This window comes from Harpia harpyja, chromosome 10 (assembly GCF_026419915.1).
Source record: "Harpia harpyja isolate bHarHar1 chromosome 10, bHarHar1 primary haplotype, whole genome shotgun sequence".
In the NCBI taxonomy this organism is placed as follows: Eukaryota; Metazoa; Chordata; class Aves; order Accipitriformes; family Accipitridae; genus Harpia; species Harpia harpyja.
This window is the reverse complement of record NC_068949.1, coordinates 46,068,362-46,087,966: the sequence shown is the minus strand read 5'-3', so window position 1 is coordinate 46,087,966 and position 19,605 is coordinate 46,068,362. Positions and strand designations below refer to the sequence as shown.

At 40.2% G+C, this 19,605-nt stretch overlaps 1 protein-coding gene across 5 annotated transcripts in view; it reads right to left on the bottom strand.

Annotated features, from left to right (window-relative positions):
* Positions 1-17,290, bottom strand: part of PPP2R2D (protein phosphatase 2 regulatory subunit Bdelta) — a 31,524-nt gene extending 14,234 nt beyond the window's left edge. Inside the window, exons 1-3 of one of the 5 annotated variants that reach the window (XM_052798677.1) lie at positions 17,143-17,290; positions 16,648-16,743; positions 1,295-1,392 (exon numbers count right to left, since the gene is read on the bottom strand). In XM_052798677.1, the coding sequence (XP_052654637.1) occupies positions 1,295-1,392; positions 16,648-16,743; positions 17,143-17,149 (201 nt within the window). In that variant the 5' untranslated portion in view covers positions 17,150-17,290. The other 4 variants (XM_052798676.1, XM_052798680.1, XM_052798679.1 and 1 more) reach the window with 4 other exon arrangements.
* Between the last annotated feature and the right edge of the window lie 2,315 nt (positions 17,291-19,605).

Genomic DNA, 19,605 nt, shown 5'->3' with positions numbered 1-19,605 from the left:
AACAACTGAGCACTAACAGCTGAAAGCCAACCAATAATAGTTCCACTCTAAACAAGCATCAAGAAAGTCAGAGATCCTAAGCAGGTGGACACTTTTGACCTTGATCTCTCTGTGCCTTAGTTAAGTCTATACAGCAGACTAAATGATAAATGAGTATGAGCTGTCTAGATGTAGTAGTATAACATTTCAGTAGTTTTTTCAGCGATAGTATTTTCATTTCACTAGCTCTCAAAATCCTCAGTAAAACTGGTAAGTCACCTTTGGTAAAATGTTTCATAAATAGTATCACAGTGAGGATGAAATGCAAAATATTGGATAGCTGTTCATTAACTGAGCATCACTTGAACCACACAACAAAAGAAGTGGGATTCTGCTGAGAAAAACCACAGCACCTAAAGATTAGTATACTTCATGCACAAACAAGCTGAATTAAAATTCCACGATCAATTTTGGTGTTTCTGATCCAGGTGAAGGCTCATAACCAAAGGCTCAAATTCTCATCAGCTCTTCAAAGGAAAGGAGAAACATGCTCTTCAGTGGCAGGGGAGAGGGTAATTGCCATGAGGAATATCGACTTTTTAAAGAAGACAATTCCGGATTTCTCCCAGACATGACAAGGCATGACAATTATTTTTCAGCTTTTAGTGAACTTTTCCAATACTCACTATTTCTCTGGATATAAAAAGCTCAGTGATATATCTGCATCGATGAATGGACAGAATACGTCATAGCATTATCACATAACTGAATACCATTGCGAAGAGCCAGCTGCAAAGCTGTGTAATTGTAGGAGGAAGAGTCTTCCTACCCTCTGAACTGAAAATGCTCAAGTGTTTCTGGACAAGTAGCTGTTCCCAATGTTTTTGATTCATGCTTAATTCTTCAATTTTTGAACCATCTTATCCTGTTGTCCTTGCAGCTTAACTTTTATCCTTTTTTATAAACTTTTCTTACCTTATCTTCAAAAGCATTATGATTTGTCTTAGATCAATATTACCAAGTGTAAAGTTTAGGACAAAATCCAAAGGCAATTTTGTAAAGTGATACTGAGCATACTAGGTACATATATAAAGAACTCACCTGTATCTTTGGGACTTTTTTTTTTTTTTTTTTGAAGGGAGGGGAGGGGAACCACCAAGTTCAGCGCAAGGCAGATACTTAGAAATCTGGCTACCTTAGGGTCTTCTGAGAAAACTATCCAACCATTTAAACCTCACAGCATGAAAAGATGAAGTGAGACTGTGCAACACAAGAACAGTGTAGTAACAGCACTTTTGTTTTTCAAGTCACTGACCTCTTGTTCCCTTTGAAATATAACCACTCTGCCACCTTTGTCTCCTGTTGCAAGAAGATCACCAGAGTAATTAAATTCAACTGTTGAAATGATATCAGCTGTAAACAGAACAGAAATAAAATAGCTCTGTAATGTGTAAAGCAAATCAAGATGTTTCAAGACTTGAACACAAAATTACAACTTGTATTAACACAACTTCTTCATTTACATCAACAATATCCAGAATATAAGCCATGTTCCAAAGCCTAACAAAATTTTATTTGCGATCTAAACCACTTCCTCATTTCTCAGTTTAAGCTTTTGAGGACCTTCAATCATAAAAGAGAAGGCATATCGTTTTAAGAATCCGAACTGTGTGTTCTACCTGTTGACAGTAAATGCTGAAATACGTAACAGAGATATGCCTGCACAGAGCTTCCAAAAGTAAGAATCATATCAAAAGCGGTGCAGTGTTACTTTGGAGCAGCACTGCGGCTTGCACTGATCAAACTGAGGTTGAGGCATACCTGCCTTTCCCCTGAGCTGAGTATTCACGTAGTTAGTTCAGGAACCTGAACTGGGTGTCCCCTCTCTGCCAAAGGGGGGGGGGAAAAAAAAAACAACAAAAACCAAACCCGAACAAAAGAAAGAAAATTCTTCCAGTTGAGCTTGCTGACCCAACTCTGTGCAGAAGCATCAGCATGTATACAACAGACAAGAGGCAAGGATGATTGCAGCTGAAGGAACAGGAGAGCAAAGGAAAAGACTGCAGGATCTCCAGTTGAAACTGACATAAGTGCCCTTGGGACTGAACCCTGAAAACAACCAGTATTTATTCACCACTGCATGCCACAATTAACCTTTGGAGGTGGCAATAAAGAAATAATTGCCATTAAACAATCTCTAACCAAGGGGCAGAGAGATAAAGGGCTACAAATATCTGTCACAGGGTTTAGGCATATGGTAACAAAACCAACAAACCACTTAGCATAAAATTGTAAGTAAACATTTATCCGTACTGTTGCTTGCTAGCCATGCAAATATTTCATTATATTATGCAGGTATGAAAATTGTAAGATTTGAAGTATATGATAGCAATTAGTTTCAGAGTTTGCAATTGGAGACTAGATGAAAACTACTTTCCTGTATTGATTTTGATGTGCTATCTTTTAAATTCCTTTCAATAATCCCCTACTCTTAGGAGGAAGGTGATTAGGAAGTCTAATCAGTTTTCCCCATATATAATTCATATTTCATCTTTTATTAACAGATGCCCTTGAAACAGTTTTTCTGCTAGTGTATAAAGATCATGATTTACCTTCTTTGATTAAAAAAAAAAAAAAAAAAAATCTTTCTACAGATTTATCCCAGCCTTTGAAATCGCATTACTAACCTGCTTCTAGACACATCTATTTTTATATTCACCTTTTTTTAAAAGGTTATGAAAAGATTCCATTTTGGTAAAGAACAGGATGATGGCTAATCCCAAATCCTCAACAGACCCAAAACATTAGAACAAAACCCATACCCTTGCTGCACGTACTGCATACTGAAAACACCAATTTTTCCTCAGTTGACCTACTTTCAAAAATTAACCATGTTTCTAACTAGTCTCCCTCTCCGTTCACAGTGATCCTTACCTGCCACTGTGCCGCCCAACTAGAGCGACCACCACCTCACAAGTTCTCAAGTCATCAACCACAGAGCTCTTTGCAAACCTGACCCTTCATTGTTGGCCCTCTTCCAAGCAATTAAGCAGCAAACTCTTCTGGCTTTTCACTGTCAGAACAAAAATTAATCCCCCTATTCTCTTTACACCAATTCCACATTTTGTAGCCAATTTCTGGTACGTGGCCATTTGCCTCCGTAACAGACTATGCAGGAAGTATTGAAAACACAAAAACCCCCAAACAATCCTTCCCCTCTCCAAACTGCTGAAATGAATTTACAGCAATAAGTAGTTACCTATGGAAAATAGTGTATGGTATAAAAGTTTCACTAGTACTAAATGATCTCTTACTTTAGAAATTGCTTTAGAATTATGAGCTTCTAGTAGCACAACTGATAAAATCTTAAGATATATATACATACACATATACACACACATCCTTAAATATATATATTTTAATATGTATTTGTATACATACATATATGTAAACAAAAAAACCTTAAGACTATAGAGTGGTACAGTGTGTGTTCAATCAAAAAATATAAATAGAAAAGCTATGTATTTTCACTTACCATAAAGATCCACTTTGTCAAAACTATACCTACACGCTGAACACAGCAATAACATTTCACCGAACCTCAGTGTTAAAACAAGAAGCAAAATGCCCAAGTTTAAACAATGACACATTAAATAATGTCAACCTGCATGTGACTGGGACCTCTGTTCCTCTCTTTGCAAGGTTAAGGAAAACTCAGATTATTGATACACTAAACCCAGGCTATCAATATTAATACCTGTCCTTCCTACACTATAAATAAACAGGACTCAGCAGATGATGGACAAACAGTTTAGATGCTATAAAGAGACCAGTTTCTAGCTCACTGGTTTCCCAGTGAATCCTGTTCAGGCTTTTTACCCCAGGCAAGTCAAAAGAATGTACAGCGTACCTTGTATGTAATTTAAACCTTTTCTTAAATATACTTTCTGTGAGAGGTCAGAAAAAAATTTGTCAACCTGTAATGCTGATACACTATTTGGCTTTTCCAAAGTTTGTCACATTTCTCTGATGTAATGTGCCATACCCTGCTTCAGTCCTCAGACAAGCAAAGAATCATTACATACACAGAAAGTGTATGAGCTGGTCCATGTAAAGCTTTTTGTTAATCTGGAATATTTTACTTTCTTAAGAAAGAAAACAAACTTAAACAAGGCCCTTTCATAACGATCTGTATAACATACGTATAGGGTAATCACGAGAATGTTTTAAAGCCAACTCATTCTTCCTGCCTGACAATCATGGGGAAAACAAGATGTACGAGAATTGAGATTTAATGTCAAAAAAATAAATCTCTGTGTATGTGTCTAATATTGCTGTTGGGCTTTAATACTGATCCACACTAATTATTTTCACAATTAGATGTTCGCTTTGTGCTCAATACATGCTTAAATTGTGTGAATGTATAATTATAAGCCCTTACAAATGGCTGGCTGGCTATGAGGTTTTATAGTTAAAAATACCAACTATCATGACATAAGCAAAGAATTTTCTACTAAAATGAGAAAGCTAGTGAACTAGCTGGAGACATAATCTTAATGCAATTCTACTCCAAGACTGATGATAGTGCTAGAATTAAAAAAAAAAATTCCTACATCCCATTATCACTCAATTATACACAGGAAAAAAACCCAGGCATTTCAAGAGACACCATGGGAAAGTAGTAAACGAAGGAAAAAAGAAATGAACAGATAAGGTAAGCAATCAGTGAAGTGACTTGATAGAATAATTTTATGACATTTTCAGTAGTTTACTCAAGCATTAAGTAGCCCTCAAGTTACAAAGATTTATCAGTAGCAAAACTAATATTCCACTACCACAAAAATCTGAAAGCCATTCTAACACAGATCATTTTTACCCTTTGAGACACCAGTAAACATGCTAGCAGAAATAAATGACTCCTTAACATACACAATTATTTCAAAGTCACAAACCCAACTTTTCCATTTAGTTTCAAAAAGAGAAAAATATATTATTAATTTCTCCCATGTACACTATCAAAGTATTTACTGAATTATTTGCTCAAGATAGACTGTGCATCATTTTTGCTTTAACATGCATGTGAAGTCAACATCATTTGTCTGACACAGCTATTATTTACTAGCAGTGCTATCAGCCAAACATAATCTTGGGTTCCTTTATATTAAGAGCTGTGGAAACGTGCTAAAACACAGACACTACCCAAATTCTATGGTTTTAAACAAAATGTACAGGGAGAAGAGGGCAAACAACATGCATAGGTAAAATGATCATGCCAGCACAGAATGCCTCTCTTTCCTAATTGACTACCAACTGGAAAAAGCAGCTTGAAATTTTAAATCAGCACTGAAACAGTATGTCGCCAACATGCCAATATCTATTGCCAACATGCTATATGGAAATAGGGAAGTGAAGGGGGCACATCAGGACAAAAATATAGAAATTTTCTTCAAATATTTTCTACGTTAAAAAATTTTGAATATGATGAATCAATTTTTTTTTTAACAGCACTACACTTTTTTTATATATAAAAGTATGAATTAAAAAGTTTTTCCTATAGCCTTGTTTAAATGAAGCAATATCAATCCCCAAAATAATTCTATCCCGTATCCTCAGCATTATACTATCTCAAAGCGAATATATAAATAAAAAAAAAGTAAAATAAAAAAAATTACAAGACTAGAGGTAAACCAAAAAATTAATTCCAAACCAATCACTCAGTGTTCTGCTCAACATACTTTACCCACCTATATTTGCTCTTTATTTCCAAGTCAGCTTAAAACTTTTAGAAAAAAAACAAAGCAAGCCTTCGCAGGTTCTTAATCACCCCATTAACTTTGGAATTTCTAAAGCTTTTTTAATTATATGTCATATCTTTTTCTTATGTGTACAAGCACCAGTCTTCTTTCCCAGCAGAATATTTCAGCCTTTTCTCCATACTAGCAAAATAACTCACAATGAAATGTACAAAAGGGTGAGGAAAGACAAACTATCACAATATTTGCTCATGTACAGCATCCTAATGCACTCTTCTCATATATAAGACACCTTTGTGATTATGATTTTCCAGAAATGGAGAGGTTTGTCCAACCTTCCCTCCATTTTTGTTGCAGTGTGGCTAGGATTCTCTGTTCTGGAAGTAGCCATGTAAACTTTCCTCCTGTGAACTATGGAGAGCAGCAAGACCTATGGCTTTACAGTAAGACTTTAGTCTGGCAATATTTCATTCCAGATGTGAAAAATTAACGTTTAGCCTCACTTTTGAAAAGGACTTCTAACTTAGGTACAGTCTACATACAGAATAGGAAACTCCTAGCTGTTTTCAAAGCTAGTATTTACGTTAAAAAGATTAAAAGTATTGCTGGCAACTAAATTATGATTCTGTAGAATCCCCAAATTTAAAACCACTAAGCACTTCCATGTGTAGTAAACACCCTCCAAACACACTAGAAGGCTACAAATATCCATCTTTATAATAATGTAATGGCAACCATTCTCATTGACTCAGGATACTGTCCTGTAAGCCTTGATAGATGTTTCAAACTTCAGTGTAAGTGCTCTAAGCCTTTTAGCATCACTGCTGAATATTAACCTCCCTATATCACAAAACTCCTCTCATAATTCTGAGAAAGTTCTATAAACTCCAAAGCCTCCCAGGCTAGTTATTGAGGGGCAAAGGGGGACAGGATGACAGAGACCACTATTTGTTAGGATTCTGAGATGACAGCAAGCTTATACCTGCAAACTAATTTAATCCCACAAAGGGTTCATACTAGGTATTTCTAACTGTCACTGATATCAACATCTGGGCTGTTTGTTTAGGTAATGGAGAATGCAAAGAGATCCAGAACATCTAAATTAGATGCCTAAAATTAACTACTATGAACTTTTCCTCTCTAAGCTGGCCGCACATTGCTACTTCAGTTAAAATCCAAAAACTGAAAAAAACATAATTACTTCATAGCTCACACAGTAGATTAATGACTTTGCAGCTGTAGTCCATGCTTAGGACTAACACTAACTAGACACAAGCAGCATCAACTTCTCTCTTATTCTTCTAAACTTTTCAGAGACTTTTGTCAAAAGCCCACTCCTCAGATATTTAATGAACAAGGAAGTCAAACAGTTACTGGTTTTGAACATATCTAAAAAGGGGGCTGCTCCAACTTCTAGGGTGTCCTGGTTTCAGCTGGGATAGAGTTAATTTTCTTTCTAGGAGCTGGTATAGTCTTATGTCTTGGGTTCAGTATGAGAAGAATGTTGATAACACACTGATGTTTTCAGTTATTGCTAAGTAATGTTTAGACTAAGGCAAGGATTTTTCAGCTTCTCATGCCCAGCCAGCAAGAAGGCTGGAGGGGCATAAGAAGCTGGGAGGGGACACAACCAGGACAGCTGACCCAAACTGGGCAAAGGGGTATCCCATACCATGTGAGGTCATGCCCAGTATATAAACTGGGGGGAGTTGGCCTGGGGGGATTGCTGCTCGGGAACTAACTGGCCATCGGTCAGCAAATGGTGAGCAATTGCATTGTGCATCACTTGTATATTCCAATCCTTTTATCAGCATTATTGTCACTTTATTATTGTTATTATTATCATTATTCATTTCTTGCTTTCTGTTCTATTAAACTGTTCTCATCTCAATCCACAAGTTTTACCTTTTTCCTTCCGATTCTCTCCCCCATCCCACTGGGTGGGGGGAAGCGAGTGAGCGGCTGCCTGGTGCTTAGTTGCTGGCTGGGGTTAAACCAAGACATAGGGGGTTTTAACTTAAAATTTTCCAAATACATAATGGGCACCACACTGCTTCACATTCAGTACACAGACTGACCAAAAAATACATGTTAGCAAACCTGTCTCCTGTCCCTCCCCTTGAAAAATATTTTTAATACACAGCACCTTTTTCCATGATCTGTCCTAGAGATCCAAAGAATGAACTGCTTTAGGGACTACGAAACTCTCTGAAGAGGCTCATGTTTTGAGAGGAAATGACTGGATCTGGACCAAAGCCAGATGCCTGGCATAAACTGTAAGGGAGATTGCCAGTGGAAACTAAACATAGAAAGAACATTTCTGTGCCTGTGAACAAGATCAAAGGTGACACACCTTTCCCTCCAACACACAGTTATTCTACAGAGCATTTTATTCTACAGCTGGAGAAAGCTGTCGGAGACATTGTATGGTCTCCTACAGTTCACGGGAATGAAGCAGAGAGCGTAGAAGGGGGTAAGTGCAGGTTATGTACTTTTAAATCAACTCGGAAATCAGAAGTTGGGATCTCCCTGTGACGTTGTGCTGAACTGTTAAGACATGACATCAGAACAAACAGAACTCTCTTTTGCAGCAGACAGTGACAACATACCATTCTGAGGTATGACTGGTGAAAAACATGGTCAGTCGGGGCCCATACAGAGAACGGCAAGGAACCATCGCTTCAGAGCAACTAAATGAAGATTCAAATAGAGTCAAAAAAAAATATAAAAGGAGCAAGTAAGATTAGGGAAAGGAAAAAGATAGAGACCCATTAGAGGGACAGGTTATCAAAGAGAATGAAGAAATTTAGAGGCTAACACCTGCTAAACAGTAAATAATAGAAAAAATGTTTTGAAAAACAAAATCATATTTGAGCTTAACAACTTACAGACACACAGGGCCTTAGAACTGCTTGCTACTTGATTTACAATAATTGCAAGACAACACTCCCCAAACATCACCAGTGGTACCTATTTACATTAAAAGGCTTGTGGGGTGGGGAGGGGGGAAGCAGTTGGTGTAAAGTTTGACAGTTCTTCAATTTGGATCACAACAGTTAGCACAGCAGACGACAGCAGAGAGCCACACGCAGGCACTCTGCTTCAAACCAGACCCTACCCTTCTCCTCTACGTGTTGGGGCAGGCAAGCACTGTCAGAATTTCAGTTACTGCAGTTTTCTGACTTCAGCACTGGTTTCCAGACTTCAACCTCTCCCCTCTCCCTCATTTCTGTACCTTTCGCTGATTTGCTTCTGGGTGAATGAGGATTCCCCATACTATGGCTGCCAGAACACTCAATGAAAAAAGAGTGGTATTACTCTGCAATGAGGATGGACTAAGATTGGTATTGCTGTTACGGTTCCTAAAATATTGTTTCTTAACAGTTGATAGAAATCAGATTTCTATCTCTGAATTGTACTGAAAGGTGAGCTGAACTTTAAAGTCATCAATAATCACTTGACAATATACATACACATAGAAGTTACTCAAAATCACCTTTTTTTCAGAATATGCCACTTTATATACTCAGATTTTAGATTTCTGCTTCCAGGATTTATTCGAAGAGTTAACACTGAAGTGAGATGTACAAAAAGTCAGGAGAATAAATCAAAGGTGGTATAGTTTTGCTCAGGTCAAATTTCTTCCAGCTTACTCTGCTAAGCACTCTGCCAACGTAAAGTATCCATCAGGCCTAACAATTTTTAATGCCCTAATACTCAAACAACTTACAAAATTGCTTGAACTGCCTTTAAGTACTCGGTAGAGTTTAACTCGGTCCAAAATAACTCTGCTTTTTGAACGAATTTAAAACACTGAACAGATTTAAGGTCAACCAAGGGCATGAAGAGGGCACCTGAGCTGCTTCAACAGAAGCACAGCGGCTTGGCCAGCACAGCTCGAGAAGCAGCAGAAGCTGGTTGAAGTCAGCGCTGCCACTGACAGGCTGCGACAAACTACAAGCAAGAGCATTTCTCTGGGAAAGACTGCCAGCTCCTGTGTGTCCCAGACCCCATCTGGACCTAAGCCACTTGGCTTCTCTGAGGAGAGAGCGCACAGGCCATTCTGTTCAGAGTGCTGTAACAAACTGGTAGAAAAGAAGCAACATAAGGTGTCAAACTGTTCCCAAGACCTGTTCCAAAGGCCAGGCTGCCCAGCAAACTCCCCCAAACCAAACACTTGTTCAGCTGATTTAACAGTCACCTAAGAGTTTGCATCTCATAAAAGACAATTCATGCAATTCTCTTATTTATTTAAATTTGCATTTTCTTTTCAATGGAACAAGATTGTAATTTGATGCTGGAATCCTTTGAATTATATTTGAAACCCCCCCTGTCTTCATGGAGTTTAAAGTGCATGTAGTTGTCTGGATGTGTTAGTACAAAGAAAGGGTAAAGCAGCAGCAAGAAAAGAGAGTAGTAAAGCTGAAGTTCAGTAAGACAGAAATAAATGTTACTTTCATGCTTGCCAAAGCTTGCTGTGCCTTTTCTTACAAGCAGTGAGAAATTATGGAGGCTATTTATAATATTGATAACACAATCCAGTATTCTGTGTGCAAATCTATTGCCTCAGTATTATTTTTTAACCTCTGGAATAGTAACTCCAATAAGCTTTCTCTTACTGGAAGTATATTTAATTAATTAATGTTATTCTGTTAGTTTTTTTCTAAGTAGCTAATTGTCATGTTTGTCACTGTACTTTTATTAGGAGTTAGTAAAAGTCTTAATATGATGGGTAAATAAAATTTTTCTTCCAGTTGCACCTTTCACATCTTCCTGTCCCTTTAAAAAGAAACCCCATTAATAAAGTGTTATTTGTCATTTTTGATTAAGCATTTCCCCCAGATGTTTAAAATACTCAACAAATGGCACAGTAATGAGAGTGCACGTGGGAACTGTGTCAAAGATTTCCTGGGTCAATAGGTAATACACCCTGCTGTCACCACAGCCTACCACTCTGCAGAGAGACAAATGGCAGTGGCTCTCACTATTCACAGATTAACAATACAGATGTAAAGACTTGTACTAATTTCTGTATTCCCACTACTCAAAATGTTTTATTATGCACTCCTACCTTACAACTCTGCAACTGATACTTTTGGTTACCCAAACTGTTTATCATTAATTCATAAGCTATGCATTCCTGCAGTTTCACATTTTAATCAAAATATCATCCAGCTACACCTAGCGATTTGTCTTCTCTTGTAGCCTAGTGGTTGCTTAGTCTTTTAAAGGATTTTAACTGTTCTTTAATATTCCACTTGCCATCTTTTGCTAGTATTGAGATTTCCCCCCCCCTTAATGCTCATAAACCTCCACCTCTGTAGTTTTCTGGCAAGATTGTCCTAACTTTCTTTTATGTATCTGAGTCAGGAATAAGATGCTAGATACAAAAGCTATGGGTGAACTTCAACAGCAAAATAAGGCATTTACGAACCACTTCTGAATGCCTTTAAGGTCTCCACCTAGGCTGTAAATTTCCTAGTTTCCTTTACAAAAAAAAGATAGATATCATTTTCACAATTCTCAGAATGCTAAACATTTTTGTACTTACATTCATACTCCTCCTCCTGCCCCTGCAGTTCCATTAACCCATCATGTGCACATGCCAGAAAAAAAAAAAAATCGAATTTGATACTATGGTAAAGATTACAGATTTAAATTCACGTTTGTAACTATGTTAGCTGGGAGGACAGATTCTCTTCTCCACAGAAAACCGAGAAGACATCACTTGACATGACCACTTTTATGAAGCCTGAAGATCACCTGGAGCTTTTTTTTTTTTTTCAAAAGCATAGCTATTCACTTGTAAATCTGGGCTTCCCCACTATGAGGAGTCATACTCTAACCATTATGAGACAGAAACTTCCAAAAGTTCACCAACATCGCATTTCTCACACACATCACCTTGTCTTAATACTCTCCAGAGCTACGTATACATTAATATACAGTACGTGCAATTTACTTTCCAGTGGCATAACACACTGGTTTTTTTGCTGTCTGACAGAACCGGAATTCAGAAGAACACTTATTATTAAATACTGCTGGCTGAGAACAACATTTTTAGGTAATAGTGTGGTGTGGAATAAAGGGTGAAGACAAATTCTTGGTCCATGGGTCGCACCAAGACTCAAGATTAAAGTGGTCTACCTGAAGCATTAAGACTAGTTTCTCCAACAGGAAACCAATATATAAAGTGTTCAGCTCAAAACTGTTTGCAAAAATATTATTTCTGCTCACATTTAAAAAACACCAAAACATTTCCCAAATTCAATATTATGTCATCATATGTATCATGCAGAACACCATATACAACACACACAAAGCAGGGAAGATCAAGGAAACTTTCAAAATCTTTGGTCCCTGCAAGAAACGGTGGCTCTTCAGAATATTCGCAACAGTCCTTTGGGGAGCAGAGATGTGGTGAACTGTCAAAGGATCGACGCAAAACACGCTACTACATATCACCATAAACCAGGGATAAGTGCGTAATATTTGATGGAGGGCAAAAGAACAGGCATCTAAAGTCCTGTTTATGGCAAAACACTGCTTTTCAAGAAAAAAAAACAAAACAAAACACAACTTAAAAGCCCACCTTCTGCCCAATTCCAGTAGTGACATCTTCAGGGATAACCAATTATTTACAATGAAAGGAAACAATACATACGGCTTAATAATGGAGTCATTATTACTATATTTTCCACTTCTTACAGAAAAAAAAGTAATCTTAAGGATAGCTACCAATTCTGTCATTTCTTCCATGCAATTTTAACCAGATGTCAAATAGCTGTACCTCTTTTGGAATATTTTTTTTAAAAGTCTGAAATCATGCCAGAATTTGCTTTAAAAACAGTGAGAATAGGCCAGTTAAATTCCTGAACAACACATGAGAACATTTTTAAACCACTGATTTGTAAAGACGATGTAACCTTAACAGTGTTTTTAAACCACTCGTATCCAGACTTGAGAACAATTACAGGATTATAGTCCAATATATTTTTATTAGACCATGGTCATCTTCTCTACTTGTGTTCTGCATCCTGACAAACTTCGGAGGTGGACTTACTCTGCACTGTAACAGCTTTAAAAAGGAGATGTAAAGAATTTGTTGAACTGATGGTAACAAGGTATCTTTCAGTTTATCAGTGCTGTCCATACCAATCACTATTTGGAGTATTTAAAAAACCGGGTACTTTTCTTTGATCTTTAAATGGAGATACAAAATTTCTTAACAAGTAGAAAATCCAAGACAAGTATTATGAAAATCAGTGACAACTTTTTTTGAAGAACAAAAGTTTTGCTTATGTGAAAACACCTTACAAAGGTTCATCCTCAAGTTAACTAATGGGAGCTTCCAAGAGCTCTTGCTATTACGAAAGGGCACCATGTCCAGCATTTATGTGCAAAGACTACGCTTTACACTCGGCTGCTTCAAAAAAGGTTTCAAATATAACACTTAAAAAAGGTTAAGACTTAAGCTGATGAAGCTCCCAGAGGAAATCAGTACCTGTTTCATTTAGTGCAGTAACCATACCCTTAAAGCTGCTTATAGCTGGAACAGGAAGATAGATCTAACCAGTGCCAAATTAAAACAGCATTTACAGAAGGGAACAGTTCATCACAATCCAAAAACCCAAAGAAATCCCAGTGTCAATAATGGTAAACCCATAATCTCCATAGCATACATGTTCACATTCTGACAAGGATGAGACATTCTTCCCAGTATTTCCAACTTGTCACTAGTACAAGTCAGTTAGGAAGATTTATAGTGCCCACTCGCTCCATATAAAAATAATATATTCTGTTAATTACACCCAGAAGTGGTCATGGATTATATGCAGAACATCTGGCCTAAGGGAATTTGGGCATATCCGTACACTATTTAATAAACTGTTTTATATTTTGCTTGCCAACCCCCCCCCCCCCCAAAAAGAACGTTTTTGAACATGCAAAACAAATTAAACACTGCAATCACAAAACCGATTAGGTCTCAGGTAGCATTATAAACCCCCCCCCCCCCAACCTGTATTTAGAACGGTACTTTCTACCAAAAAAGGTAATCCAAGAATAACAAGTTTCACAGGCAACCAGTATGGCTTTTGTAGTCACACGGTTTTACACTAACAACAAAATTACAACACAATTTTAAATTACTTTCTTTTTTAAATTAAGCTTGTTGCCATCCTCAGTATCAATTCTTTCATTCAATATCTGTTTTATCCTCCAAACCTCCTCCCTGAATCCAATTAAACTTTTCTGATTTAGAAAACTATGGATTCCAATAACTGGTATATTTTCCCAATCTCTTTGAAATGGCCAGATTGGAAATATAAACACTGCTCTTCCACTTATTTAAACAGAGCATTGTAGAGATTTCAAAGATTACTCACCGAAGAAAGTGAATACACAGAAAAGACAAAGAGGAGACAATGTGATTTTCTATATTAATGACCTAGTTAGAAAAAATCCTGGGAATGAAGATGGCAGTTGCAAATCAAACTATAGCAATTTGTCATAGCCATGTTAATATTTTTATTAAAGCAAGACACATGAGAAACAACTACTGAATATAAAATGTATTCTAGAATTGCACTTAAAGAAGTGACTTTGGTTAAGTTGCCTAACTACCAGGCTTTGAAATTTCAACTACTGAATGAACTGCCTATAAGAACACTTAGCAAAAAAGCCTGCATTTAATATGTTTGACGGCTGCTTTATGTTGTCTTTTTCAGATTTCCTCTATAGAGCTTATTTTTCACAAAACAGAAAAGAGAAAAAAAAATGTACAGAAGTAGCAAGTTTTCACTATCACAAAAATTTACATGAAATTCACAGTGGTTTTACGTAATATTTGCAGTAAGGCTATTTCAAGGCAACAGTCACCCATCAAATAGGTTTAGATGTGCCGTTTTGTAAAAGAAGTTTTAAAAAAGGTAACGAGTAAGTATTTCCATAACTGAGGCCAAAAATCTAGCAATGTAATTGCACTCTTATTGCATACTGCTGAATCAAATTCAGGCAATTATTAGCAAATAAATTGCATATTTCCTTTATTTAATTCAAATTTCAAGGCAAGAACTAACATGGGGGGGGGCAGGGGAGCCCACAAACCAAAATAAAGACAACGGGTCACAAAAACTGTAAGTCGTTCTTGTATTCCAGTAGGAAAACAAAACTCTAGTACCAATTCTGCAAAACCAGGTGCTGAATGATTACTTATATTAATTGCCCTATGAAGAAACTTAAATTCCTCATATGGAGTAGCATCACGCACAATCTGAAGTCCTCACTCCAAGAAAAGTCACATTAATAAGGTACATCTGGGAAAATCCAGGGTAAAAGTGTTGAGCATTATCATCACTATTTCCCCTTACCACTCCTAATTACTCAAAACAGAGAGCTTGCCCCTCTCTAACCAAAGAGCTCTTCCTCGGTGATGTGTCTTATAAAGTAATATAAGTTCCTCTTCCAACAGTCCTGTTATGCACTTAATTAACTGGGTTTAGGACATACTGGTGTTTCAAAAACAAGAAGCTTTCCAGCTCTACACAAATTCATGTTGGTCAGTAATTGACTGGGAAGGCGCTCATAGAAGTGTATTTTTTTGCAACATGGAGAACTGACTTTTAGTCACCTAGATGATAGATCCTAAGAAAAAAAGGACCATTTGGGAAACTCATGAAAGCTACTTAAATACATTTTCATAAAAATTCTGGGAACTTCAGAACAATAGTACAAGTTACAAAGTATATTTAGGGAAAACAAAAAAAAAAAAGAAAGAAAACAACTGAGTCTGAGGACTAGTTGCTCAAGCAGTTTTCAAGCCTATTCCTCCCAGAGCTATTGTTTTAAATGGAATGCCAAACAAGTGGCATGAAAATGAAAACACTGTCAGCATAATTTCCCTGTAGTAGACAGTAAGAAAAAATATTTACTGCATCTAGTAAAAAAAAAATCCGAAACCCAAGACAACCACACGCTGGCACTGCAAGTTGTTTCACTTAATACAATAAATACAGCTATTTCAGTTAATGCAGTAAAAATCAAATAAACAGCACAGAATTATGTTTCACACACATACTTCACCCCCTCTTTTCTAAATAGTATTGCCAGCCTGAACAGTTTTAACACAGAAAATTTAGGAAAAAAGAACTTTCTCATCAAAGTCGAGCAAAACTTCACATTGTTTCTACATACTACAGAAAAACGCTTTCTCCAATTAAAACATTGCTTATTTTCTACTCATTCCAAAACATGCCATGCTTAGAAACTGTTTCAGAGAAAAGTAAAGGTATGCCCATTTTCCCTACTTAAATATCCCTATGTATAGCTTCCAAATGCTAACAAGTAGGAATAAAATCTCTTCACAGCTGCGGGAAGCCTTTAAACTCTACTTTTTAAATCAAGCACAAATGACAGACCTGCACGCTCCCTCTGTTGCTCTCTTTGCGTCAGAGTGAAACCTGACAAGCCTGACAGACTCCATTTGTGTTCCCCCCCCTCCGTGTTTTACCACTGTCATTACCTTTTCTCCCTAGCGATTAGAATTAAAGAACAGGAGGAAGGCACCGTGTCTTCTCTATTAAGCTCTCCCGCAAAAAAAAAAAACCAAACCAAAAAAACCCCCACATCGCACTGGCAGCACAGGCGCTTAGCTTAGTCATTGCAACACACACCCCGTCCTCCGAGCCTCGGGCACGGACCGGGGAGATGCTGCAGCTCGGCCGTTCCCAGCCTCGGCTCCTCCAGCGCGGGGTGACACAGATGTTGCGAGAAGAGGAGAAAAGGGTGTTGGTGCCGCTGGCTCCGGCGGAGCGGCAGCCCGCGGTCGGCAGGCACCGGCGCCTGCGGGAGCCTGTGGCACAGCAGAGGCTGCTCGACGGCGGGCCGCCGCGGCCCGGCCCTCCCCTCCCCTTACCTTCCGCCACGTCCTCGTCGATAGCCCCCTTCACCTGGGAGAAGCACCACTGGAAGTCGTTGCTGCCGCCGCCGCCGCCTCCACCTCCAGCCACCCCTGAAGAGGGAAGAGACAGGGGCGGTGGGTGAGGGGAGCGGCTGCCCCGCGGAACCCCACGCCGACCCCCTCGGCCCCCGAGCTCGGCCCCGGCCCAGCCCCTTCCCCAGCGGGGCCCGCTCCGCTCCGCCGCCGCCCTGCCCGGCTCGGCCCAGGCCACACCGCCTCGGCCCCACGCCGCGGCTCGGCCCGGCGCCCCGCGGGGCAGCCCCGCTCCCCACACTCCGTCCCCGTCCCCCCGTCCTCCTCCTCGCCCCGCCGGCAGGGCGCTGCCTCCCGCCGCCCGCATCCGTGCGGCGCGCTGCGGCCCGGCCTGCCGCGCCGGCTCCCGCGGCGCCCTCCGGCCGGCGGGCGAGGCGGAGCCGGAGCCGTAGCGCAGGCGGCCCGGCGCGGCCTCACCTGCCATGTCGCACGGTGCCGGTGGGGCGGGGGCGGGCGGCCGCGGGGGGAGGCGCCGGGCGGGAGCGGGTCGCAGCAGCCGCCGCCGCACAGGAGCTGCCGCCGCGGGAGGTTTCGGGGTTTCAAAATGGCGCCCATTGCCGGTCGGCCTGATCCGGTGACGTCATCGCCCCGGCTCCCCACCAGGGAGGGGGCGAGCGCGGGCGGCGGCGGCGGCGGGCCGGGCCGGGCCGTGGCGGTCCCCGGGTCGGGGCAGGCCCTCCCGGCGGGCTCGGCGCTCGCAGAGGAGACGGATGAGGAGGAGGAGGATGTCCTCGCCGCTGAGGCGCTTCCCGAGCGGCAGGCAGGCGGGGAGCGGGGAGGTCCAAACTCACCGTTACAAACGCACCTTTACGTTAAGGGGCGCGGCGGGCCGGGACTGCCATGGCGGCCTCGGCTGGGGACAGCTGTGGAGATCACCTTGTTGACGTGCCTTCTGCTTTATTTTCACCTTTTTTTTTTTGTCCCCCCCCCCCCCCCGATGTTTAATTGTGACGATTCCTAAAAAGATGAGCGTGTTTGTTTGCTCTGTCAGCGAGTGCCAGACCCGGGGCCGGTTTAAGGGTCACGGCGTACGGCCTGGCCCAGGCTGAGGAGAGGCGAGGGGAGCCGGCCTAGCCCCCCCCCGGCGGGCAGCGGGGGGCTCATGGAGGGTCAGGGCTTGTTTGGGGACCAGAATCGTGCGAGGGACAGTCCTGTTGAGGCAGGCAGCCCGTGGGGTCTGTCCCCTGCCTGGGGTTTTGAAGCCCAGGTGTGTGGCAGAGCTGTGATGGTGTCAGGAAACGCAGCTGGTGTCTCCCAAATGGAGTGTAATTGGGCACACCTGGTGCCTGAGAGCATTTAAGCCCCGGTGTTCAGGTAGCATCCCTTCCCGGCATCTCCGTCTGGAGTGCTGTGAGGATGCAGGCTCTTGTTTTGTAAGCTGTGAGTATTACTGATGCTCTGTTTAGTTTTGGCCTCTTACGCTGATTGTTTTTTTCCTAAATCAGCATAGATACTGAATGAAAGCTGTGAAGATGCAATTTTTGCCCCTAAATCCTAAAGAGCAGAAAGAAATCAAAATTAATTTTGTGTTTCCCCAAAATTCCTGTGTCAATATATTTTTGATCTATAAGCCCCATGGAAGGTGGCATAAAGTAAACTTTAAAGCCCTTACACTTCTAGGGAAGTGCTAAGTGCTTAGAAAGGTAACAGGTCCATGTTGTTGTGTCTTAAATGTTAGGTATGTTTCCTAAATCAGGTTGGTTGTAGGTAATAAAAGCAAAGTCATTGATCAACTTTGGTTAGTTGCGATCTTGAATGCAAATGACAAAAGAAGTATATCCTCTTCCTTATGGAGGAAGAGTCTCATTAGTGATAAGTAATGCTAAATAAAGTACTCTGCAGTGAGTCTTCCTCTGTTATTGAACTGAAGTTCACCTGTAGATGCCTCGGGATCTTTCTGCAGAAGGACTTAAGTCTGATACTTGCCTAAGTCCGGTAAGGTTCCTCTCGGAGACAATTTCTGCTCTGGGCTTACAGCCTCTTTCTGATACCTTAGACACAGAAATGCGTTTGACTTAAGTTTTCTTTATTTCATTTCTTGGTATGATGTTTGTGAATTCATTACTTGATTTGTGTTGTTTATTCCTTATGCACTGTATTATGTATTTAAGAATTTAAATGAAATTATTTTCAGCTTAGTCTTTTGGATGTGTCCCCTTTGTAGGTTTAGGAAAGTAATCGTTTAAGGCAAGAGGGTATTAGTTGTGTTTTATTTGTTATCTAGTCTCTGCTCTTCAGAGAGAACTTACGGAGCAAGTTCTGTGCTTAGCAAAACTCCTACTTGTCTGTTGAAAGTTGTCCATCGTGCCTTGAAATCTTATTTTGGCTTAAAGTAAACACTGGCTTCGTTCTGTTACTGAACTGAGAGGGGAGGTTTCATGTCACACTGTTGGCCTGAGTCTGCTTAAATCTTGATGACAGCTACTAGTCATGAATCAGGTCTATTCTTCCAGGAATTTTTTAACAAGAAAAATCACTTTAAAAGTTAAAGAAAAAAAATCAGCAGAAACTCAGCATTCTTACCAGCTTTTTTCCATGTGTCATGTTGCCATGATGGTGAGCTGTATGTGTAATGGTAAAATTTTAAAAATAAATAAAACTGTTGGAGATCTCTTGTGTCTATGTTTTGGATGTCTTCAGCCATCTTGGGGGTGACTGTGGGGAAGGTGGAGGACAGCAGCTGCTCAGTGGTTTACAGCTGAAGTCAATTGATGCAAGCTGCAGCAAGGGAAATTCAGATTAGATGTAAGGAAGGGGCTTTTCACAGGAGGGTTGTATGACACTGGAACCAGGGGCCCAGAGGTGGGCGAAGTCCTGTCCTTGGGGAAGGTCTTGACTCAGCTGGCCAAGGCAGCTTGATCTGCCTTTTAAAAGTGACCC